Below are 26,358 nucleotides of genomic sequence, written 5' to 3'. Positions count from 1 at the left end.
TTTTGTCTGTACAAGATATTTTGCTTGGTTTAATGATCACCTCTTAGATCAACAACAATTTATTTAACAAGTCTAGATTTTTATATTTCAAGAGGTATACCTTTAAATTCTTATATCCATTCTTCTATGAAGTTGTTCTGGTTGGTTTAATTCAAACACAATGCACAAATAATAAAAAGGAAATAATTTCAGTACACTGAAGTAGTTAACATGTCTAAAGACCATATTTCACCACAGCAAGTCATTTTAACTTGCTCGCTGACCTCTTTTTTTTCTCCAGTCGCCATTCCTGACGTACGGAGCCCTTAAAGGGACATGGAGGGAAAAAATAAACTTTTGCGAGATCTCGCAAAACTATTGCGGGATCTCGCAAAAGTATTGCGGGATCTCGCAAAAGTATTGTGGGATCTCGCAAAAGTATTGGGGGTTCTCGCAAAAGTATTGCAGGATCTCGCAAAAGTTCTTTTTTTCCCCTCCATATCCCTTTCGTGGCTCCGTACTGACGCAACAAGAATTTCAACCCGTGTCCCTGCATTACAGTCAGACCGTACTGCAATACGCCATTAACTGCAATACTGAATTGATTCATACGTTGGCTGTTGTGATAACGTGAGCCGCTACCTCATGCAACGTTGAACTGGCATATTAAAAGTTTGTTTGTTTATCAGCTTTGAAACAGATGATGATGTCACTGAGATTCCTACAGAATTGAAAAGTGAACCACAGAAACTAAAAGTTCTCAGTACAAAGCTGCCGATTTCCTGTGTAACAAAAATTATTAAAAGTAACATTTTCAAATTTGTTCACAATTTAGGAGTGTTTCATACATTATCACTAAGAGTTCATATTTTTATCAACCAGTAACATAATTTTTTTGTCATTTTTCAAAAATTGAAAAAAATATTCATGACCGGAAACCATTTGAGGTTGAAAGTGTCTCAAAATTAAATACTTTTCACAAAAACTACCAAACTGAAACAAAGATTCACTTAGGCTGAACCTGTTGTAATAGCCTTCCTTATTATCAGCTGTTGCAGGTTTAGGAAATGGCACCATTTTAAGGACAAACCAATGAACAAATCTAATTTAAGAGATCTTGAGTTGCTGAGAACAAAGAAAGCCACCATTGCATTATTTAATTACCTTGTATTCCTGTAAATATCTGGAGGCTGGTTGCTTAAATCCCTGGAATTATTTTCATCCTCTTGCTTTATCCCACTAAAAATACAACGTCTGATGTCAGAAGCAAACATTTTCGTTAAAAGTTAATTTTCCATACTTTTCCCAAGCGTAGCTCTAATTTCAGAAACAAAACAGGTGTAATTGAATAGCTGAGCCCACAGCACATGATAATTCAACAATATGTGCATGTATGTGAACACATCCCTGATATTGTTTGGAGTATCATCTTATTACATCTATTTACAGCCAAATTGAACATGATGAGCCTGAACAAACAGAATAACCGCTGTTAGATAAGATATGCTCTAGCGTGCATGGGTGTCTGTTTTATAATACAAAGATCTGCAGTCAGTAACCTGAATAGTGTGCCAGGAAAGAAATGGACTTTGTGTTTTAGCTTTTAGCCTTTGTATGCTGCTATGGGAGTCGAGTGGACATTTAACATTTAAGGCATTTAAGACAGATATTTGTGTTAAAATGTTGAATATTATATCTACATTTGAGGCATGACTTGTGCGTTCAAACCAAAGTCTGATCAGAAACCTCGCAGCAATGAATGATGGCAGCTTAATTGCTAATGTTCCACAAGAAATGAAAGGTACTTTCAAATGAATAAAACCCATACTGATAACTTGATTAGATTTTGTCCAGACAGAAAAATGATTGCCATTTAATCCATCATTTCTTATCCTTTTCCTTTTGAGGAGGTCAATCAAGACCGTAGACCGATCCTTACCTGCTCATTTCCTCCAGCTGGAGGTCATGTTTCAAAGAAGTGAAAAAGTTTAATTTAGTTTAGCTTTTTTGAGACCACACCTGTGCAAGCTCCAAGCATTTTTCTCTGTCCTGTAACGACCTGATCTGGAATAAAATCTGTTACTTTTTTACTCCTGTTTTTATAGTCCTTTTTATATGGTTTTACCCAGTTTGAGTTAAGAGTAGTAAATAACTTGCTCCCAGGAAAAGANTCAAAATTTTGGTGTCGATCATTCGATTTCATCCTGGACACTACAGAAAATGGGCTAAAAGTGTTAAAAACCGGAATTCTCCTTTAACAAAGGTTAAGATAATATATGTTTATCAAATAATCTAGCATACAATTTTTTAATATTTACAAAAGCTTGGGAAATACACTCTCGTTTAAATGGAGTCACCCATTTGGAGAAAAACATATGCCCCTTTTTTGCTTATTTTCCATTTTTCTTACTGGGCTTGACATACCTATATATTATTTTTCCGTTGATGCTTATTCTAAATCTTAAAGAAATAAAAAACATGGAAATTGTTAGGTTTATTCTTTTATACATCATGTGCATTGTTACTTTGTTAGCCAGATAGAGAGAGTAGAAGGCCTTCCTTCACATTGTGGATGTAACTGTGTGTACTGAGGTCATCTAAATGGGACAGCCTTCTTGTCTTTTAAGGATACACAGGATATGGGCACATCTTGGAGTTGGACTGATAGAGGAGATGTATCTGTAATCTTAGGCATAGAGGCAAGATGCATACAGGTCAGGGCATGGATGGCGTGTCAGTTTCTGATACAGACAGCTAAACATCCACATGATGCAACACATGGACTCATGAGCTATAAGAAGGAGAAGAAGACCTTGTTCAGGGCTCAATCTTTGCCGGACGCTCACAGACGTGATTTTTTGAGCCCACACCTGTGTAAGCTCCAAGCATTTTTCTGTGTCCTGTAACGACCTGATCTGGAATAAACTCTGTTACTTTTTTACTCCTGTTTTTATAGTCCTTTTTATATGGTTTTACCCAGTTTGAGTTAAGAGTAGTAAATAACTTGCTCCCAGGAAAAGAACCGTGAGGAAGCACCAAGGCGCAACAGCCTTTTTCAGGGGACATAACTTCCTCATTTAACAATATAAAAAAAATACAACAGAATGTCACTGCAGAGAATTTAACAAAGAGGAAATAAATCATGACTCAAAAGGAGCATCAACAAACTCCCCTGACATGATGACCCTGTGATATCCAGTTAGTATAAATAATAAGAATTAGATGGTTAATGGAAGTCAAGTATCAACTGCTCCATAATATAAAGGAACAACAACCTCCCTTTAAATCTGCCCAAAAATATAAAAAGCTACTGGAAAAGAAATAGCTGAATGAATCAAAGTGCCTCTTTGAAATAACTCCACAGCCTATTAAACTGTCATGTTCCTCTACACCAGTATGAGTGACACCAGCATCTGCTGCGCCAGTGAGGGTGACCGCCTATCCTAATGACACCATCCCGCTTCTAAAGGAGCCTACAGATATACATTACTCTCCATAGTGGGCAATCCCAAAGCCCAGCAGTGTAACATCACACATCACCTGGAAGAAACATCTTGTCTGGTACCACAGCTAAACAGCTACATACACACCTATGTGCACACATGCCTTTTAACATCTGCTGGCCTCACCTGTAATCTCCTACTCACTGTCGCCTCCACCCCTGCATCTCCCACTAGACACTTTTCCATTTGCACCTCTTCTCCCACTGTCCTCAATTGGGCTGTACAAATCAACTTGACAACGAACACCACTTCTGGTCTCCCCCACTCTGCTCCTCCTCCTGGTCTCTATGTTCTCTTTTCTGTCATGGGAATATGCGGCTATTATACATAAACAAGAAGTCCCTAATACAGGAGAGCCTTTTTTCCTGCAACCATACACCTGCTATTAGGCATTAAAGGATGAGTAGAAAGAGAGCTGTTTGTAACTAGATTGCTTGCTTAGGGAGACCCAGCAAGACTGTTCTCTTTGCCAGACATGCTGTGAACAAGTCAATTTGAATATCAAAAGGAAAAAAACATGGAATGTGTGAAATAGATTTTGAACCAAACTGATTATGAATACATCTCAGAAGTGAAGAAGGAATCAAAGCCAGGAGGATTGGGAATGGGACTTTAGTGCACACGCTTGCAGGAAATCCAAAATGTGCATCTTTGTTTATGTACAAACGTTCACCAACAGGCACAGTGTACACTTGCTATCAAACAGGGGGGGTTGTCACTTCAGACGTGCCCTGGGGCAAGGCAATATTGTACAAAGCACAATGAAGGTTCAGGACACAAAGAGGAATAAAATATAAAAAAAGGCAATAAATGCATTACGGGGCACTGCGAGACTGCAGCAGTTATTAGGATATATTCACACTTCACCTCCCAGATGACCATCCAGGCTTACACACAGCAGAAAGGCAATAAAAAAACGAGAGGCCAAACATCTAAAAGTGTAGAGGCAGCAGGGACATGCAAAGGAAGATAGGGGAATGGTAACACGTCTATAGATGGAAAAACCTGTTATTTTCATCATTTATTCATGGGGATTGCGATTGAATCTAGATCTGTACTCTGCAAAAGACACAAACGCTCCAACACAGTGGCTACGCTTTCATTTACACACAGACAGCCAGAGGAAGGGGTGTATGCAAAGCCAACACACACTCCTCGCCTTGCAACTTCAATACATACATTCAGCTCACAAATTCCAGATGTGGCCACATATGGAGCTGTAATGAAGTCTTTAGATGAAGCACTGGACTAATTGAAGCATACACAATGAGAAGGAGCCCAATTAAGTCTCCCTGTGCTTTGCATGTATATTTGTTGCATGTGAATGAGCGCCTATGCAGCTTTATGTGTGTACAAAAATGATAGATGGGAGGTCTCTACAACACTCAGGAGAAATGAATTACATACATTACAGATTAATTTCAAACCCATTAGAGTTCTGAAAACACAAACCCATAACGCATGACTATGTTAATACAAGTTCCTTGTTTCTTAGTTACATAAACTGAGGAAACCTCTGCAAGAGAAAAAGGCAAATACACCAAACTATGAACCAATCCTTTATTAGAAAAATGTCCATAACTGGTGTATAACTGTAGTTGGCCCTAAACATCACTGATCCCATTTGTTTTTATGTCGATGAAGGATTTGACTCTGGGTTCCTGAGCAAAACCTTTAACTCCTTGATTGTTCCCGGGCGCCACACAATGGCAGCCCAATGCTGCCTCTCCAGAGGATGGGTTAAATGCAGAGCTAAATTTCTCCAATGTGAGATCAATAAAGTTAAATTATTATTAATTTGGCACCAAAATCTCAATTTAGGCGCCAGCATGTCACCATCACTTAAACACCCAACTGTTTTTTGAAACCTGAGCATGTTGCACTCCTGATCTTATCAGCAGTCATACATTCATACCCCCTTCCCACTGGTCGAAGAACCCGTTTAAGCCCAGAACAATCGGCTTTTAGTGTCAGTGGGAACAGCTTACTGACGTGTGTCTACCTGGGTCAAACAACTCAGCAAGCAACCCGCATTATAATCGCCTCAGCTCTGATTGGCAAACTGTGGGAACACCAGAGCCGGGTTGACCTGCTAAATTATGTGACACCACTGAATGCAACGTACGGACGTCAACACACTGTACCAGTCGCATCTGATCTAAAAATCTAAAACAATTCTGTTAACATTCGATAAACATGGAGCAGCACTGAAAGGAGAGATTTGGAAAGGTAATAGAGCAAAACAATAAAGCATACTGACTACACCATGGCTTCCTTACATGTTGCTCTTCATTGTTTACTTTCCTGATTTCTGTTGCACGTGTGACATCATGAATGCAAACATAGCGCGATGGTGTCGCCCGACAGCAGCTGCGGGTGGACAGAGACCACGAAGGCTGGCGGGGGGGTTAGACCCAGATTTTTTTGCCGGTGGGAAGGGAGCCATATGCCGATTGTTAGCTGTTTGACCCATGCTTAAAAAACAAGGGTTAACCCGGCATTTTCAGTGGGAAAGAGGCTCATTTAGGCTCATTACTTAGAAAAAATTTATTCAAGGGCATTGTGTTTTCAAAAGTTAGTATTTGGCCTTCAGGATGCGGTTTGTTTACTAATGATCCTCTTAGGCTTCACGGATCAGTTGGATTCATACTGAGATTCACTCACACACAGGTGGCTCTGCTTGACCTCTGAAATTCAATTCAATTCAATTCAGTTTATTTATATAGCGCAAATTCACAACACAAGTCATCTCAAGGCACTTTACAGTTCAACCAGATCATACAGTCAAATTGATTCAAAGTTTTCTATCTAAGGAAAACCAGTTGATTGCATCCCTCACAAAGCAGCCGGATGGACTGAATTTTATTCCAAGATTTTTTTTTAAAGTACAGTACACCTTTTTAGTATACATTTTACTACATAATGATGCAATTGTTAGTGATGGTCTATACCATTAAACCTCCAAAATAGACCAAAGTTTGGAGTTTTAATATGACCTCATGTTAACTAAAAGCATGAACAGTTTTGCCAAACAGTGTTTATTAAAAACAACATTGGTTGGGCTCTTAAAGAACTTTTGAAGGTAAAAAATGTAAGTACTATTTAAACTGGCAAGTTGATTGAAGATTTTAAAATATTAGTCAAACATAAATCAATCTTAGTTCAAACTAAATAACTTTGTGAGCTATAATATTAATTATTGTTTTAAGCATTAATTAATAGCGCATAGGTGGAGGAAAAAACTACAAGATTGGCAACAAAAAGCTTTTAAGGCTACTTCCTTTGTTGCTGGAGTTATTAACCGCACTAACTTGAAGTAGAACATTGGAGGAAAAAGAAAAGACTTTAGAAAACACCAAGCAGCAGACACACATGACTGATCTCTAAGTGTAGAGTAATCCCAAAGCCGAAAGAATTCATCAACTCAAACTCTTTTTCTCTCCTGCCTGTCCAATAAGTTTAATATGAAAATAGGAAAAAGTCCCTTTCCACACAGTCTCAGTACATATTTTCTTTTAATTTCTTCCCTCTGAAGTCTCTTAATGGCTTCTTCACTGGACCCTGATGAAAACAATGACTTTTAACCTTCCTCTTACTCCCTCCCTCCCTCCCCCCATCCATCTTTCCTCTCCCTCCATCACAGTCGACTTATTTCACTTTCTAAATGATTTCTTACTCTTTCAATCTCTTTTCAGCCATTCAGGCCGAGACTCGGGCTCACGAACGGTGCGACACATTGTGACAGGTGAAATGAAAGCCAAGAGGAATCTCATCTTCTTATAAGCGCTCCGAGGCATTCATTCAGTCAAAAAATATAGTTTTCCACCTTCTTTCTTAGGCGCCGGCAGATGGAAGCAGAAAAAAAAAAAAGGGGGCTTTATGCTGAGACTATTTAGAGTTTTCTTTTATCCACAGTTAATCAATGCTGTTCTTCTGGTTTATATTTACAGCCTTGTGCGTATTGAACTATTGCAGCTAAAGTAGGAAATAAAGAATGCATTAGAATGTCTGCCATGATGGTAGGTCGAATCAGTTTTCAATATAGCTCACATTGTGCTGTATTTGCTCTGTTAGAACTTTGTTCTGGTTTCCTTTTTTGTCACACATACATGATGTAGATCATTAAATGATTCAAGAAATTGAACAAAGCCAATCTAACTGATTACAAAAAGCAGCAGCAACTTTTATTTAATAAAGCAAAAATATATATATAATATATATAATATCCAGGGCTACATGCAAATATATTTACCCCCCTAAAAAATCAGGAATTAGAGTTAAATTTCTTAAATTTCTGTATGAAATTGATGTGTGTGTGTATATATGAAGAACTGCATACTACTTGGATGTAAAATAACTGCCATCATGGATTTGTCAAGCTGCTGGCTACCTTTGTGAAAAAGACTAATACAAAGTGAATCCAGTAGAACTTTTTATTGTCTACCTGGAATGGGTGACAATCATTGAATACATTTTTGGCTCTCAAAATGTTATCGGTGCCCTATTTTCAGTACTCACCAATACCGATACCACCATTTTAGTGCATTATCGGTATCAGCGAAACCCTAATATATATATATTAGTGGTGTCAAAATTATTGCGTTATTATCGCGTTAACGCAAGGCCATTTTAACGGCGATAATTTTTTTAACGTGAGATTAACGCTATGTGGTTTTATGGTACAATTTTCCAAGTACATCCCGCTGCAGCCTGCGGGAAGGCGGGGCTATTTTCCCCCAGTGTATGCATTTCTCATAGGCTTCCAGAGCGGAGCTCCTCAAGGGAAAAAGACGCTCATACACTGGGTGACGCTAGTGCCTTTTCTTTAAGCCCCACCACCAACAAACAAGTTGAGTGTCTGGTAACTAGTAGCAACCTGAAATACACTGAGAAAACAGATTACGGAGGTGAAATGGAATCTGCTACGGCACTCTTGCTGTCTGTGTACGCCACAGGTCAGTATCGCGTGTGTGTGTGTGTGTGTGTGTGTGTGTGTGTGTGTGTGTGTGTGTGTGTGTGTGTGTGTTCTCATTTTTGTTAAGGGGCTGAAAAGTTACTTTCTAGAGCATAGACTACCTCCATCTAGTGATGTCGGTCTATTGATTTTGATGTATTGATTGAAAATTGTTCATTATTATCTTGGTTAATTAACATCTATTGTTAACTGTACCACATTTTATAGCAGTAGGGTAAAATGCTTGTCTTTGTTCAAAAGACTGTATTAACTGTTAAGACTGTCTTTTACATCAGCCTGTTTTCAGGGCCTTTTTTTTGGCTACATATTTGTTATTTTTTGCTACATGCCTCCCCATCTTCTTGCCATATGTTTCTATGGCATAAATCAGTGCCTGTGACCTGTTTTCATTTTAAAAAAAGAACATTGGCACAAACCTAGCCTGTATGTATTTTTTGTATGTCATCGAGAGTATTTAAATGATTTTCAATCATAAAAAAAATTTGCGATTAAAATGCGATTAATCGCGAGTTAACTCAGGCATTGATGCGATTAATCGCGATTAAAAAAATTTAATCGATTGACAGCACTAATATATATATATATATAGAATCCTTGCTCCATTGCTGATGAAGGTTCTCAGTCATCCAGGTCATAGTCATTCCGTAAAAATTCAAAAAATATCCACTGGACTTGGTTTTCAAGATTTGAAGACGTTTCGCCACCTCTCCAGGAAGCTTTCTCAATTCAAATGTCTGGATCCGCAGTGAATCTTGAAAACCAAGTCCAGTGGATATTTTTTGAATTTTTACGGAAAAACCTTGCTCCATTGTGAAAATTTCAGCTTGATGGTTTCTAAGGCTTCAGGACTCTATCTAACTGTAGTGGGAACAATTATCCACAAAAAACAGATCCAAGGCAAAAACCTGCTATTGGTTGTCATACTGGAAATACAGATACTGAAGTCACATACAGATCTGAACATCTAAGCCAATTTGGGTTTTGATCATATCTGTTTAAATTAGACGGCTGGGTTGGAGCAGTTGTAGACTCCAGTATTTATTATCTAAGGCGGTTGGCTGAGGTAAAGCCTGAAACAACAGTCAATTATTTCTTGGCTGGACTACTGTGATGGACTTTCTCTTGGAATAAGCAAGTCCTCCCTGAAACAACTCCAGGAGGTGCAGAATGCTGCCGCCAGGCTTCTGACTAGAGCCGGTAAGGGGGAGCACATCACCCTCATCATGGCTTCCTTCACCAGCTGCCTTCTAGAAATCCATTTAACATTTGGCTATTTGTTTTTAAAGTTAACATGATCTTTCCTCACCTTTCTGAGCTGCTCAATTCTTACTTCACTGCTCGATATTTCAGATCAGCTGCTCCTGGAGGTACAAAGGTCTAAAGGAAAGCTCAAGGGGGGAGAGCTTTTAGTGCTACTCTTTCAGGGGTACGGAATGACCTCACTGTCGAAATTAGACGAGCCCCTTTATGGTCCACTTTGAAATTTGTATTCTTTGGCTATTTACACCAAATTAGACTTTTGTTTGTTTCTATTATTTTCTATAAGTATTTGTTCTGATTGTATTTAATTTATTTGATATTTTAGTTTTCTTGTTGTGCATGTGCAGGTCTTTTTTGCAGCCATGGTTGTTTTTAGGTGCTTTAACAAGAAAAAAAAGAGTGGGGAAGTATAGCTTGTATCTGATTGACACAACAGAAGATTTCTGTAAGGAGGTAAATAAGGAAGTCAAAGCAGTGGATTCAATAAGTATGGAAACCAAAATTTATTCTGTCAATATTTTTTTACCCATCAAGAGTCAACCAATAGTTGGATAAGAAAAAAAGGTATGGCAGCAGACAGCAAACATCGCCATCAGGCATTGCTGATTGAAACCTCAAGGTCACAGGCGGACGAACAGAGAGCATGAGAAGAGGAAAAACACAAGAGGTAGGGGCAGCAGCACCGTTCAGGCTCTCCAGGGTCCAGCTGTGTAGCTCACTAACTGAGCTATTTTGTGCGTGTGAATGTGTGAGCGAGAGCTTTTTAAGGGCTTCTCCCTGTAGGCGGATTCTGCAAAGTCACCCTGTTCTCTGCATCTCGTCAATCTCTTTCTCTATCGCTGCTTGGCGCTCCACACTCCTGTTGTCTGCCTTTTTTTTTTTTTTTGGTTCCTAAGTGCAACTCCTCGAACTGTGACATGTCCTTTCTGTGTCTGAGCCCCATTACTCCCTCCCCTTTCATTCTCCCAATTCCAACTCTTCACCTCAATCAGCATCTGAGTGAATCCCTCCACCTTTACAAACCGTGACCAAACCTCACCACTTTTAAGTATTCCTTTCTTCGAATGCAACATACTCCAAAATCTTATCACTTCACAGTTTCAGATTCATCTCAGCAGCATTTTCACCACTATTTAGTTTATCCTGTTTACATTATCCTTTCCTCACCTTGTAATTCTCCGCTTTTGCTGTAAAGTTCTCTTCTTTGTTCCCTCAGGTAGGCACTCATGCTGATTGCATGGGACGATGATTCAAACCTACAAATGAAATGAAGGATTTAGGTCTAATCAGCAGCACAACTAATGACGGAAAAAAGAAACCACAAGACTTCCTTAGTTATTATTCATACATTTTTTGACAGATCTGATAATTAGGAAAATAAAAATACAAAATTTTATTAGAACAGAAATGAGATATTTCTATTATTTCAAAAAATAACCAATATATGTGTTGAGTTTAAACAGCTGCAGTAATATCGTATAAAATTTATAAAATTATAAAAGAAGTCCCCCAAGGCAATGTTGTAGGCTTTAATTACTTTTCCATTCTTATCAATTGCTTGGAAACGATGCGTCTTCAGCTAAAGTTTACCGTTATGCAGATGATATTATACTCTACTCAGCTGGTCTCATTCTGAGGCAAATTGTTTAGCTTCAAAACGTCCTTTAAGCTCCTGCAGGCATCTTTGTAAAGATTTAAAGAGCAGGATTAATGTTAACCAAACTAAAGCTTTTTTTTTTTCCCCCAAGTCTCCGTGAAGCTAGGTAAGGTTTTCTTTTGTTTCTGTTATGGTTTCTTTCTATGGATTTGTTTGCAGTGATTGTTTCATTTATTTCTGTGATTAATAAAAGTTTGAAAAATATATATAAATAAACAAATACATAAAGTTAGGAAAATATAGAGCTTCTCATAAAAACACAGTTCAAAATTATGTATTAACATAAAAAAAACATTACTATTATTTACCATCTTGAGCTACAATAAGATCTTAATAAATAGAGAGCAGTTTTGGAGCCTCTTCTTTGGGTGTCTCTGAAAAACCGAACTTCCCATTACTACTACACTGAAGTTTAATAGGATTGTTTCTGTGATTGAATTCAAAGTAATTATGTAGATTTTATGACAGAAGAGAACCACTGAAAGATCTTAACTTGATCACAACATATTTTAGATTAACACTTGTTTTACTTTGCTTTTGTATATTGATATTCATTTCAAGCTTGTATCCATGTACTACTAAGCCTTCTTTTTTTTTTAAAAAGAGCGTTAGTCTGAAGGAAACTTCTGTTTTTCTATGTAAAAAAAAAACATGCACGTATTTCCAGTATATCATTCACACAGGTTCTTCTAATTACTGGTTATGTAGATTGTAATTTTGCATTCCTATCATTCAGATCAATCAAGGGATACCGCATCGCATGTATTAATAAAAAGAATTACATTTTAACCTGTAGTTGTTAAAGCAACTTTATTACAATCTTTGTTACTTACTACTACTTGCTTACTAGTATAATTGCACACAATCAATAGTTTATAATCATTTCCAAGATGACTTCAAACCTTTAAGCACATGAAATCCTGTATTAACTATCAAACCAAGAATGTGATTCTTACTTGAACAGCGACTGTTTGGCACGCTGGGGTTTTTTCTTTGCAAAGAAGGCAGCAAACTCACTGCCAGTGCTCGCATAGGAGAGCTGAGCAGTCTGCTCAGTGGAACTGCGGCTGTTCTTCACATCCAGATACTCCATCAACAGAACCTTAAATACACAGGAGAATAGAGACGGTTTGTGTTGTATTTGTCAATGTAAACTTTCTGTAAACATAACAAGTAAAAAAACGCTAACATAAAAAAAAAAAATAGGCAGTAACGTCAATGTTCAACATCACTTTATTGTTTTATGAAGCCATTACAATGAAAATGTTGCACATATTTCCAAAACCTAAACATTTAGCTTTAGTTGCATATTTCTGTCTTAACACCTCAAGTCATTGATAGATGTGGCTTCTGACATAAAGCGAATATGACAATGTTTGAAATGATGCTGTCCGGCTACTGGGTAATAACCTATAGAGACATAATAGAAAAATGTAATAATAATACACTGATATTACGAAGATATTATACTTGTATTTTTCTCAGTCTTATCAAAGATGCTGCAAAGGATCCAACCCTAATATAGTAAAAATCTCCAGACATGATATGAACACCTTTTTTTCTCCCATTCCCGTTCCCTGATCTGTCTACATGATCAATGCTAAAATCCATCAACGTCTGATCACGCTTCATAAAAATCTTATCAACGTCTAACAATAGTCTGGAATAGGCACATTGAAACTCTGTCCAGACAGAAAAAGTTCACTTCCTCCATCATTCTATCCGTACGTTCCCTCCGCTGCTTTCATTTGCTCTCATTTTTCAAAGTCTCTTTAAGCTTCAACTCTCATTTCTCACATTTCTATTTTTTCCCCCCTTTCTTTCTCCATCTTCCCTTGGTTCGTATTTGCTTCTCCCTCGCCCACCCTTCATTCCTCTCTGTGAATGCATATGTTCCAAAATAGCCTCCCATATCTAATAGCTTCATAATTTATCAAGGCCATTTAGCCTGTGTGTGTCTAATTCTGAAGCGCAGTGTGGGTCAACCCAGAATGGGACAGGAGTAATGGCTGAGCAGATGGAGATCCATCCCGACCATAATGATGTAATTAACGCTGTGCAGAGCATTCCCTGTCATGCATGGGAAAGCCTCCCATGCTAGAACTGATATCTGGTCCAAGTTCACAAAGAAGCAACCTTATAAAAGGAAGTTGTTGTTTTTTCAAAGCTACGGATAAATTAAAGATTATTTAGAGGGGTTAAAACTATTAAGTGAACTTCCAAAAACTTTAAAGAAAACCTAAATCAAGTTGAATTTTTTGGCTCATTGCAAAAAACAAGTGTTCATTCACCATCTTCTACCAACTAATTACTTCCCAACAGTTTCCCAAACTCAAAAGCAGAGCTTGACGCCCTGACAGCAAGTGCTGTCCCGAACTTGCAACAGTGCGGTGACCACTTGCCACCGGCGTCGTGCTGCAGCTAATCCCATCAGTGTATTAATTACTAATGATGAGCCGATGGAGTGAAACCCCCCTGCTCGCTTGCGAGCCGAGACCCAAGCAGAGTTAATGAAATGCCATCGCTGGGCTGATGAAGGGGCTCCGACCCCTCTTAAATTGCATTAGCCCAGAGTCAGAGTGAACTTTGCAGGCAATTAACTGGACCGTTAGGACGTAGAGAGTGATGGGAGGCAGATGATAAAAATGATGGAGGGTGTAAGAGAAAGAGATAATGATGGAAAATAAATAGTTGTTAATGAGAAAGTTGTTTTAACCCACACCAAGTATGGAGATTACTTTGGTCTGAAGGGACTAAACTCTTGAAGTTTATTTAATGTTACAGAAAAACTTTAGCATCAAAATCAAATGTTTTGTTACCAATTGATCAAACTAGGGAGCAACTAATGATTATTTTGCTAATCGATTAATCTGTTGGTTATTTTTTTTAGAATAATTGATTAATAATCAGCTGGCCAAAGGTTCCTTAAAGAATTTTTTTTTACAGAATTAAAGCAAACTAAAACTTTTCCAATTGTGGAGTTCTGGATAGGTCATATCCAGTAAAGCAGAAGTCCCCAACCACCGGGCCGCGGACTGGTACCGGTCTGTCGATCATTTGGTACCGGGCCGCACAAGTGGTATTTTCTGCGGTTACAGCGACCAAAACAAAGCTACAGAGCAGACAGGACATTAGGAGCACGTTTCGGAGAAACAAGCTCAGGGCTCTCACTAATTCAACATAATGGTGAGTTTTATTTTTATGCTGTTCATATTTGATTTTATGCCAGTCTCACCATTTTATTTGATTGTATTTACCCCCCATATTTTAAAGGCAGATCCGTGAAAATATTGCCTAAAATATAACTAAATTAATTACTGAATAAGCTTAAGATTATATTAATAATTAATTAATCACAATTAATCTGATGAAATGTTCCGGCCTTAGATCAAACAAAGTTCCAGCTACACTTTAAATAAATCAGCTCAAAGACTTAAAGAGTTGGTTTCAACACATTTGAATACGTTAAAATAAATTAAGGAAAATAAATATACAGAAAAAAGTAAAGAATAATTAATTTATAGAGGATTTAATGGTTAAAAACACAAGAATTTTGTGTTGTTACACAACACCAAGTTTAAACCGATGGGAAAAAAAAACACAAGATGACAGCAAAATTGTGTTATAACCAAATTCAAGGGCTGTATGAGAATGCAGAAAGAGGAGAAATTCAGAGACAATGTGAACAAAAGATAAAGACAAGATCAGCTAAATGATTGTGGTTACCAAAACAAAAAGATGCTTCATTGACTGCTCCCTGAACATAACACAAACACACCGCTCTACAGACACAAGTAAACGAATTCAATTGTCCACAATGATAATTAGTAATTGGTCCCAGAGCCCAGTTCCAAATGGGTGCCTGTTCTAATTTAGTTAAACCCCTGGAGCTTTGATAAGGTCTGACGTGAGCAGCGCAAGTATTGAAGAGCTTGAAATGAGGATTCGCAGACATGAACTGTAATCTTTAAACTCTCTTCCCCACTTTCTCCCTAGAATGCAAGGTAAACACAATTTTTCCACATTTCTGTCTGGTTAAAGAAGGAGCCTATAGCATCGCATCTGCAGTCTTTTCAATTTAGCAGCATCCTGACTGGTATTCTTGATTTCGTAAATTAGCAGGGATGACTTTCATTAAAAAGTCAGATGGTTGTTTAATAAAATAGTAGGGGAAGATATAAAAAGGCTAAATCCATTTAAAATGTAAAAAGTAGATAAAAAACAAGCATTTGGAGCATTTGAATAGTTATCCCAGCAAATTACACAACAAAGAACAAGAGTTCAAAAGTGCATGTTTGTTTGTGTAGGTGTATGCGTGCCTGACACGCCACCAATAAAAGAAAAAAGAAAGCCTCTCTCTGCAGGGCTTCCTTAACAATCATTTCCACCAAAACTATTCAATCAAAGTTGTTGTGCACATGAATTGCTTGGGTCGTGTCCCAAACTCAAATCAGTCCGCTGCCTGAGTGCAAAGTTAAATTAAAATGGAGAGAAGCTTAATGGAAGTCTGCCACTGTAAATCATTAGTCGCACCCCCTTCCATTCGCTCACCACTAAAACGTCCTGGTGCTTTCATCCACGTTTGAAGGAAGAGTGTACTCACCTTCTATTAGGCCCCAGCAGCCAAAGAATTAGAGCAATTAGGAGAGCATCGCTCAAAGCTTTGCAGGTGTGCACTTGACATAGTGTAAACCCAGCAGTCAATTGGCTAAAACCAAAGGCATAAATATCGTCACTTTTTCCTGCTTCCATCCAGCTCACACTTGAAGAAGCCTTGAAAAGCAGCCGAGAACAATATCCACTTTGTTCCTTTCTCAAGGCTTAACAGAAATCGGCTGCTTTCCTACTAAATCCCTTGGCAAGTCTCTTGTCACAAAACATATTGACTGATATCCCTGGCTGCTAGCTTGAAGTTTAAATCTCCAAGTGTCCTTGGCCATCAAAGAGGGGCTGTGTATACTTCCTGTATTGATTGTGCTCCAGAAACTTCAATAACCTTCATGAGTTCTGACGGAGCTCCAGCCACAGCGCTCCCTTACCTGTGAACTCCTGCAGAACAGCAGGGTTTCCCACCTGGAGCCAGCCGCATGCAGTCGATGTTTTGAAGACTACCTTACTGACCGAAGGGAAAAGGGAGGATGATGTGTCTGCGTGGAAACCGGAAACATTTGTCCTATCTACGACCTCACCTTATCTGATCACAGGTTATTTCAAACAAACAGGACAAACTGATGGTATTTATACTCAGTATTTACATGTTTAGTTGATTTGAGACATTTTATCCCCATTTAAAATGTGACAAAGTTGCTCAACAAGCTATTTTACCTGCAGATGAACAAAAACGTTCATGATTGTACCGGTTTTACTCTTGTGACATTACATGACATTTTTGATTCACCTCATGTAGACAGACAATACAAATGAAACACAGTCTCCAAGACTGCCCGACAGAAAGAAAACGTAGAAATTTATTGAAAAAAACTATAGCTTAAAGTGGAAAAATAGAGAAATTCTGTTAATAGAAGAAAACTTTTACATCTTATTTAACTAAAAAGAAAAAGAGGAACTATGAGGGAGAACTAGCCAAGGAAAGTCTATGTGCCTTCTCATCTGGGTCTTTGCCCTAAAAATCGACCATACAAATTATGGAATATTTATTTTAAATATGTTTATATATAACTTTGGGAGAAATTTTGCATCACCTCTCAAGAGGTTTATCCCATTGTGAGTGCAAAGGCAGCCAAGCACAAAGCTAATGCTTTGTTTATTTTACTGCTAAGCTGCTTCTCATTCACTGTCTGAAAGCTGTACAAAACTAAATTTCCTTTGGTATACACTCTTTGTATACAAAATGACAATAAAAGTTGTATAAGTATAATAGGTATATCAGACAGGACGACATGTATACACCACTAAGCTTTAAAACTAATTACTAGTAGAGTAGAGTTTGTCAAATTTAAATTATCCCAGTAAATGTATGTATCCGTCTGGAATGCACACCAATCAACCTTCGCACTTAGATTAAAGTTTGTGGCACAAATGCAAAAAGCAGCAGCTCTTTCTTACCTTTACTGCATAAGGTGGCTCACTACCAGCCTACTTTCATCTCTGTACATAATGTAGGTTGCTAGTTTAGTCACAAAAGGCTAATGCTAACTTGTGTCAGTAAACATTACCTTGAAGCCTCTCAAGCAGGTTCCTTCAACATCCAACAAAGTTCAAGCATCCAAATCACTGAGTCGTAACTGTTGCCTGTGTTCGGCTCAGCTCAATCCAATCAGGGAGCAGAATTAGCCCCAATATTTCAAGTGTTGTTTTAAGTGGGAAAAGCCTTATTTAAAGGCTCCCTTCAGCTGTGTGCACCCAGAAAAAAACATTTCTGTGTTAACCCAAACCTATCTCCCCTTACATTAATTTTCCCCTAATCGGATCCAAAAGATTCAGATATGACCAATTAGGGATTCAAAACAGTGAATTTCATCAAAAGGTGAGTGATTTTCATGTCTGTTCAAGTTGTTGAGAGACATAACCCCAAATATGAGTGAATGTATATATGTGTATATTTAACCTTGTTTTGGAAAAGGTTAAAATAGCAGCAAGGTTAAAGAAGTTGCTACCAGTTTTAGCAGAAATGGATTCACACTGACTGATCCTGAAACTTCAAATTATTTCTTAGATTTTAATTGACTACCTGATCCATTTTCCAAAAAAGAACTCAAAAATATATTTTACACCAGATCACCATAAATGCTTTTATTTATTCAACATCAACTTTGTAAACACTCTTATCCAGATCTGTTTGCAAGCATTTCCTAAGTTTTTGTTAATCCTTCATCATTTCCTGGTTTCTTGAATCTTTTACAAGCATCTGATAAAGTCTGCAGCATCCTCTCTTTTTTTAATGTAGTATAAAAGGAGGGGCTGTGAAGAGCCCTTACAATGGGATCATGTATACTTTGCTGCACTTCTGCAACATACAAACATGATAATATAGAGCTCTGGAGTGCAGAATGAATGCGACACTTTGATTAAAATGTTGGCCAAGAACATGGAAGCAATGTCTGTACTTCATATCTAATTAAAAGAGGCTTATTGCCTTCTTGCTTCTCTCTGTCACTTCAATTTGCTCTTCTTTTCTATCTGTTGACGAGAAAAAAACTAAAACAAATCTCAAAGCCTCTTGTATATGTATATAATGTTGACATAAACATGACAGAGCCTTTTGTGTTAGGTAATCTGTGTCGACAAAGGGATTAATTTATGAAGCCGATTTAGATTAAGCCTAAGGCTCTTCCCTCATCTACGCAGCACGAATCATAGGAGGGTAACCAGAAATAAAGAGAACACAAATGGATTTCTCCAGGAATTTTAAAGAGTCCTTGCAATTAAACAAGATCCATAGAAGGCATCAATCTTCGCAATCATGTCAGTAAATGTTAACAGACATTTAAAGCTCTAATATGAAATTGATAATCCAGGAATCACCTCTTTCAGACGCTAGATAATCGGGATCCATCCATATTTTTGAATGCAGTTTCAAAGTTCCCCCGCGTGCATAAGAAGCACCTCATTAAAAGTGAGATTAGCACTCTGGTCACATCCTGGAGGCAGACAACGGACGTGGCATGCAGGCAAATAGCCACAAATCCTTGCAGCGTCCGCAAATGGCAAGCTAATTAACAAACTTCCAGGCATCACACCAAACTGTAGACAAGGTGAAAGGGTGACGGACAGGAGCAGCCACAGACACCTTATAGATCGGGTCATCTTAATTATGAATCCATGTTGAGGTGTGTGAACTGTGATCTTTTATGAGCCGTTAGCCAATTATAACTTGTAACTTCAAATAAGCTTTTTGAAAAATAATTTAAAATAATTTTTTCAAATAATTTCATAAACATTATCATTTTATTAGAGGTGCCAGACTAGTTTACCAAGTAAACCTTACGTTTGCAATTGAAAGGTAGGAAAAGAAACCCATTCTAAGGGTAGGATATATGGGAAATATGGGAACCAGCTTTTCCAGAAGCATGGTGCTGCATGCTTAGAGAAATACATTCACAGTTCCCGTAGATAATCAATAGACATACTCCCGAATTCAACAGAGACCAGTTTGAAAAATTGCGAAGTGGCTTTAAAGCACACCTTCCAACATCAATACCTCTGATTACCCTGCAGTTTTTATGCTTTGAATCAATACTTCCACACTTAAAGGAAACAAGCTGCAGAGGTATCCCAGGCGTTTCAAAAACAAGGTTTAGAGCTGCTACACGAATCCGGACTTTCAAAAGCTTGTTTAGCCTCTCTGCTCTCTAAACCGACGGGCCGCAGTCGCACATTGATGAAAGGCGCTTCTCTGCCGAGGCCGTGTAACTAGGCGCAGCCTGTGTTACTGTCAGCTCCGGCAAGCATCTGCTAGTATGTCATGTGTAAAGGTCAAGCTGGTTTCTGCTCCTCTCCACGTGAAAGGAGGAGAGAAAATAACACCTATCAAAAGGTTTTTGTGGATGTCAAATGCAGGAACTGCAATGAGAAGCAAGAGTGATACAGGGATACAAATAACGATTTTATAAATGGGGGCAATGTAGACGATGAAATGAGTTAAATCTCTTTTCTGTAATCAAAGCTGGTGATATTTGTAATGGACAGGAATGCTATTCTATTCAATGACAATATTCATTTTGATCTATTCTGATGTCTCATATTTTTTGATTTTTTTTTTTTCAAATATCTGTAAATTAAGTTTATTACAAATTTCAGTTTGTCAAAATTCATACACTGCAAAAACTGTCTGAAAATTAGTAAAAAATTTCTTAAAATAAGTGTATTTTCCCTTAATTTGAGTAGGAAAATAAGACCATTTGCAGATGAAATTAGTATTTTTAACCTTAAAATAAGATAATTAGATAATATGCACTTGAAATAAGAGACTGCAATTGTTTTTTCTTATTTTAAATGTATTTTGTCTTATTCCATTGGCAAAGTGTCTCACTTACCTAATCAATTCAAGATAAAGTGCACTTATTTTAAGAAAAAATGACTAACTTAATAGTAACATTTTTTGCAAAGTATTTTTTCCCAGTTAAACATATAAACGCACAGAATAGAAGAAATAGAAAAAATGATGAAATAAGGAGTGATATTTAAACCGGAATGGACAAAGAGTTAAAATGATGAAGAAATAGAAAGATAAAAATAAACGATTAGACGGGTGGAAGAACGGATGAAGAAATCCTCATTTTATAGAGAATACGCAAAATCAGAAATAGTAATAATATTTTTAGACATAAACAATATGAGAAAAACTAAAATATCACAAGAAAAGTCTGTGCTGGTCTTAAGGTCTGAGATATCAGTGGGATCAGTATCCAATAAAACCTGACCGAGCTGCAGAGGGAGCAGTAGGAATTTAATTTCTCTCATTGCTGGCGTATGACACTGTAAAACAGAGAGGGCTAAATGAAGGGGGTGAGGGGAATTATGGGAGTTCAGAGAAAGAAAGGAAAAAAGAAAGACAGATAATAAGATTAAGGAGGAAATTACAAGGACCAAGAGGGATATGCAGAAGGTAGTGGGAAATAGAGATTGTGATACAGAGGCAGAAGGGAATTATGCTGAGGAAGCGAAGAGTAAAAGAAATGCAGAGAGGGAGGAAAAAACAATGGATGGATAGATGTGGGGTCTTTTTATTGATATTATCACTCAGAAAATAATAACACAAGTGACCGAGTAAAAAAACCTCATTTCACATAATGAGTATTCTAATCAAGAGATTCTATTATCTCGCATGTCAGAGCCAGGAGAGATTGGAGCCACCAGCAACTGTGTGTTGGCAATGGTCAGATACTAAATGGCTTCATGCCATCTAAAACTGTACTCATAATGCAGAGCAATTACAGTGCATGCCTATGCACGAGTAAAACCCTCAGAATACACCCCAAAACACAACTCAGTCTGTGTTTATGTTTGCCAGCTGGAATAAGCTCAACCTATTGGAAGTGCAGCCTCATTGTGGGAGTTAGACATGAAAGGGCTTTCAATTTCACTCAGCAAAAAGCTCTACATCGCTTTATTTATATTTGCTTTTATATAATCAATAGAAACACTGTGCTTTCAATTAACCCCGGCAGCAGACGCCTCATAGAAAAGCTCATTTTCTCAACTTACATGTATATTATTTATATGTGAATTAATACATAAAATAGTTATTCACATTTTTTCTATAAGATTTCAAAAAAGCTCCCTGATGATTGTGTGAAATGATAGTAAAGACTCTGAGGAGGAGTCTGACACAGAGCACCATCTTTTGAGGTATTTCCACACAAAGTGAGAAACACACTCGCACACCAATCAGTCTGAGAGCAACAACTGTCACCGATTTTCCACTGAGAGTCACCACAGGGTCATTTCAACAGCTGTTCATCTCCCTTAGCCAATCAAACGGGGAAAAGCGGGATCAACAACCGAGCATAAATACATGCCAATTAAAGAGCCTCAAATTAATCCAAACAATCAACCCCTCTTTGTTTTCACAGCTTCATAAAAAATAAACATTTCCTCTTTAGATTGCATTAATTTAGATATTAGCTATTTATAACCTTTAAAAAAATTTGTAAGCAGATCTCTGCATTCATAAAAACATGATGAGACCAGCGGTGCAAGAACTAAGCCAAAAAGCAGAGTGGGGATAAGAAATTAAATCTTCCCAGCTCCCATAGAAATTAGGCGCTAAGCAGAAGCCAGGTGTTTCCAATCTAATTCACTTGATTAACGTATCATAAGCAGGTGTGGGCTCCTCTTTAAAAGCTTATGTTTTGAAGGCCTGCTGGTCTGGATCAGTCAGGCAACGTAAAGCAGAGGCAAAAAAAGCATCAGTAATAACATCACAGAGTTAGTCAGAACTAATAGGTGTTCATCAGTGTATGACTGAAGCAGAACAACTATTAAAGTAAATTCTTTTAGGAAGTCATAGTACTGCTTGACTACAACACTAATAAATCCAAAAAACTGAGTTAAGATCTTCTCAAAAGTCAAAAAGCTTTCTGTCCAGCATCAAAACTTTTCCACTAAGCAGTCATAAACAGATATAGATCAATTACAATATCAGCAGGAATCATACACAGTTTTATTACTTATACTGTGGGATGTTAAAAAAAAGATTGATCAAGTGATATACAGTAAGTCAAACAGAACTTCAACAGAAATATGAGAACAACTGATCCATGTATTATTGACCAGCGGCTCACTTAAACTTTGAGCAGAAGTGGTTTTAAACGGAGTACTTTCTTATATTGAATATTTTAAATTCAGGGCGATTTATTCTGATATTTACTTCTTGACTAATAACATATTGATTTCAGGTATCAATATTGGATGGTAAATGGCCTGCACTTAAATAGCACCTTTTCAAATCAGGAGAATTGACCAAAGCTCTTTACACCACATGCAGTCATTCATCCATTCACACACTGATGTTGGTCAGCTGCACTGTAGCCAGAGCCACCCTGGGGCTCCCTGACAGAAGCAAGGCTGCAGTGCATGGGAGCCAACGGGTGCGGGTGAAGTGTCTTGACAAAGGACACGACCACGCTGAAAGATGGAGCTGGGGCGTGAAGGTAAAAACCTCCTGCATCCGACACCACTGTCACCCCAAGCCTTGCAGAATAGAGCAATCATGTAGACTCTTGTCAATCTTTGGCCTAAATGCTAGGCATTACCAGAAAGGGTTACATGAACATTCCCCTGAAGACACCATCGCCATGGTGAAACAGGGTGGTGGTAGCATTGTGATGGGGATATTACAAACCCCATCTCCACATCATAATTTAAAACACTATACACCCAAATCGGACCCATTAAAACCAGACTGACCTTCTACTTCTGTTGTACCCCCTGATAGCTGGGACTTTTTTTTTTTTAACAGTGTCCTGTCTGGTGATATGGCAAAAAGAATAATTGTCTTGATGCCAAACAACTACAGGTGCTTGATTCCAGGTACTTAGAGATTCACTTCCATACAGAAAGCCCATATTCTTACCTTCAGCTACCACAGTATACATGTCAGATTAAATAATACTACTTATACCGCAGCGATAGTATCTAGGTGTTACTTTATTGTATGTCTCGTACCATGTCCGTTGGTTGTGCTGTTCTTTTTACATCTCTTTGCAGGTGATGAAGCAGACTGAAAGTGTTTTATCATTATCTCCCTTTTATCTTCTTTCTTTCATCTTTTCTCCTTTTTTCTGTTTTTCTTTTCCTGTTCTACCTACATTGCAGTATCCATATAGTCTGTAAAACTCCCTGCATAATTATTATAAAGCAATTTCTATGCATAAATCAAGCGGAACACTATGGTGATAGCTGCACTGCTCCACTTGTGAAAGAAAATAGCTGGGGTTTTAATATTCTCCAAAAAAACAGTTTTGTTTTTTTCTTTGCAAAACAAAGCAGTCTTATGATTGCTATTACCTTGGATTTAGTTTTCCAGAGGCAAAGGTGAAGCCATCTGTCAAACAGTTTAACTTGAATTAAGCCAATGAGCTTGATCGTGATCTAAGCTTGCATGGTGGAAGGTTTTACCAACTCAAACTTCCAGGTATAGCTGCTAGAATTGGCTCTAGAGATTTTTGCACCATGAGTTGCTTTTAGAAAATATAAACACTGTTAAGGGCATCAAATGCATAATTTGTTTAGGGCTATACTGACCTAATTTTAAGGTTGACTACAGAAAATGATACAGAACATTTCCTAATCAAATTTATTCTAACATCTAAGATATTTAAATTTTAAATATATGCTTTTCAGTGTTTTATTTTTTATTTTTGACAAAGTAACTGCCATAGCAGCTTGAGGATTATTTAAGTAACGAGGGAACATGCCAAATTCGTAGATATTTAATATTCAGTGACTGATAACCATGTTCAACTTTTTAATACTTTAAATATTTCCAAGCAGATACAAAAACAACACTAGTTATGTCACTGTTGCTCAAAACTAACCTGCAGCACAGCCTGGATTTTGGCAGAAACATCAGCCTGCTCGTAGAGCTTGATCTCCTCCTCATGGGTCACAGCCGGAGTTTGTGCAGCGATCTGCTGCATGTGGGCCAGCACCACACTGTGAGCCTGGGCAACCGCCTTGAACTTGTCAAACAAAAGCTCCAGCAGATCCAACAGCAGCCTGCAGAGGGAGCCAGAGAGAGCAGCATAAGAGGGTGAGATGTGAGGAGAGGTGGATAATGGAGAGATGAAGAGGACTTAAGGGAATATTACAAGAGAAAATAATATTACAGTACAGAAAAAAAGAAATAAACCAATTGAACAAATAGTAATTTATCTATGAATACAGAGTTTGTTAAAATATATGATTTGTAAATGAAGATAAAGTGTTTTTTACAGCTTGGTGTTAATTAGCAGTTCTCAGTACCTGGATGCCTGTACATGGATCCAAATGAAAAGCTGCTCTCATTAGTACTAAATGGCTCTGGTTGAAGAAGAGAGAGCATATCCAAAACCAAACTGACCTTCCACTAGATCTGAGAGCCCTACTTAGGACTGAAAGCTCACAGTTGCTTCATCTGCACTAATGCTTTCAACCAGACTCAGCTGTGCCTACTTTTGGCAGAAGGACGAAGCTTTCGAAGCAAAGAGGGAACACAGGTTATATTAGATGAGAACCATGATAGCGAGTAACTACTTTATGTTAGAGGGGGAGTATAGCAAATAATGAAATAATGACTGTCTGCAGTAACTCTTTTGGTTGAGCCTTTATTTAGGTCAGCCAGCAGTTTCCCAACTGGAATATCGTCCAACAAACGTTTAGTCAAATAAATTGGTAATTATATTAGTTAAAACTTTAAATATTATGACACATGTGGTGTATCTTGAATCTTCAGTGTAAAGCTGGGTGTTGGAGAGGTTAGTGCCATTATATTAGACTGGAAAATGATTCATAGAGTCCTCAGGTGGGTTACGTTGTTTGGTTAAAGGCCCAGATAATCCATGATCCAATTGAACCACTCTAGACTCTGCAACCAAGCAGTCTCTTTTCAATTGATCTTGTGAACTATGATTGTAACGTCTAACCAAAAAAAACGTCTTTCCCAGTGAGTTATAAAGTAGCTGCTGGATCAAATATCCCACAGAGTTGTAGCTGTTCTTCTCAAACTCCTTTCAGTAGAGTAATCCAGCAGTAATGTAAACCACACTTTGCAAAGTTATTTCTGACACTTTTTCTGCCACTTGGTAACGGCTCAGGGCGTGCTCTGTCCCTGCTTGCATCTTACACCTTGCCGCTATCCGCTGGACTGTCTCATGGGCCTTATGCGATAGAGTAAACCTTGGATCCTGCCTTCTGAAATAGTTCCCCTGCATTAATGGGCCGTATTCTGTCAGGATCAGAACGTTGTTGCCTTCCTTCAGGCGGCTTTTTCTGAGGAGGAGACTACTAAAAAATGCATCAATAAAACCATCATTATTCAGTAGACTAAAAAGAAGAAAGAAGATATCGCAAGTTAGGAGAGCAAGCAGCTGTCATAGACGGTCAATCTATGCCTAAAGCCCTACAAAACATGGTGAAGACTGGAACTTCTTTGAATGCCATGAATGCCTAAGTACATGAAATGTTCCTCATTTTTCTTTCTTTGTCTCGAATCCTCTTTGGAACTTCATATTATCTGCATCTAATGCTCATTCAGAGACTAAAAATTTTATATATCTATATATTGCCTAGTCTGTCAGTGTGTTTAATGTATTTCAGTGATTAAAAGGTGCTTCGTGAGATATTTAAACCTAAAGGTTTGGTTTTATTTCCTGCTCTATACCGAACGCATTAAAAGACTATTAAACTATTAAAAAGTAAAACAATCATCCATCTGCAGGGAAAGTTAAGAGGTAGATAAATAACCTATGATTTTAACCTTGTCACCTTTTGCCATTACTACAATGCTCCCCACATACACTATCACACACACATCTATAGAT

The 26,358-nt window shown here is 37.8% G+C and overlaps 1 protein-coding gene across 1 annotated transcript in view; it reads right to left on the bottom strand.

Annotated features, from left to right (window-relative positions):
- exoc4 (exocyst complex component 4) overlaps window positions 1–26,358 on the bottom strand; it is a 53,209-nt gene that overhangs the window by 8,310 nt on the left and 18,541 nt on the right. The window contains exons 8-10 of the mRNA XM_015398604.1: window positions 24,376–24,556; window positions 12,331–12,476; window positions 10,885–10,973 (exon numbers count right to left, since the gene is read on the bottom strand). Coding sequence (XP_015254090.1) covers window positions 10,885–10,973; window positions 12,331–12,476; window positions 24,376–24,556 — 416 coding nt within the window. The remainder of the gene's footprint in view (window positions 1–10,884; window positions 10,974–12,330; window positions 12,477–24,375; window positions 24,557–26,358) is intronic.

This window comes from Cyprinodon variegatus, unplaced genomic scaffold (assembly GCF_000732505.1).
Source record: "Cyprinodon variegatus isolate N-32 unplaced genomic scaffold, C_variegatus-1.0 Scaffold944, whole genome shotgun sequence".
In the NCBI taxonomy this organism is placed as follows: domain Eukaryota; kingdom Metazoa; phylum Chordata; class Actinopteri; order Cyprinodontiformes; family Cyprinodontidae; genus Cyprinodon; species Cyprinodon variegatus.
The sequence above is the reverse complement of the archived record's forward strand: the minus strand, read 5'-3'. Positions and strand labels throughout refer to the sequence as shown.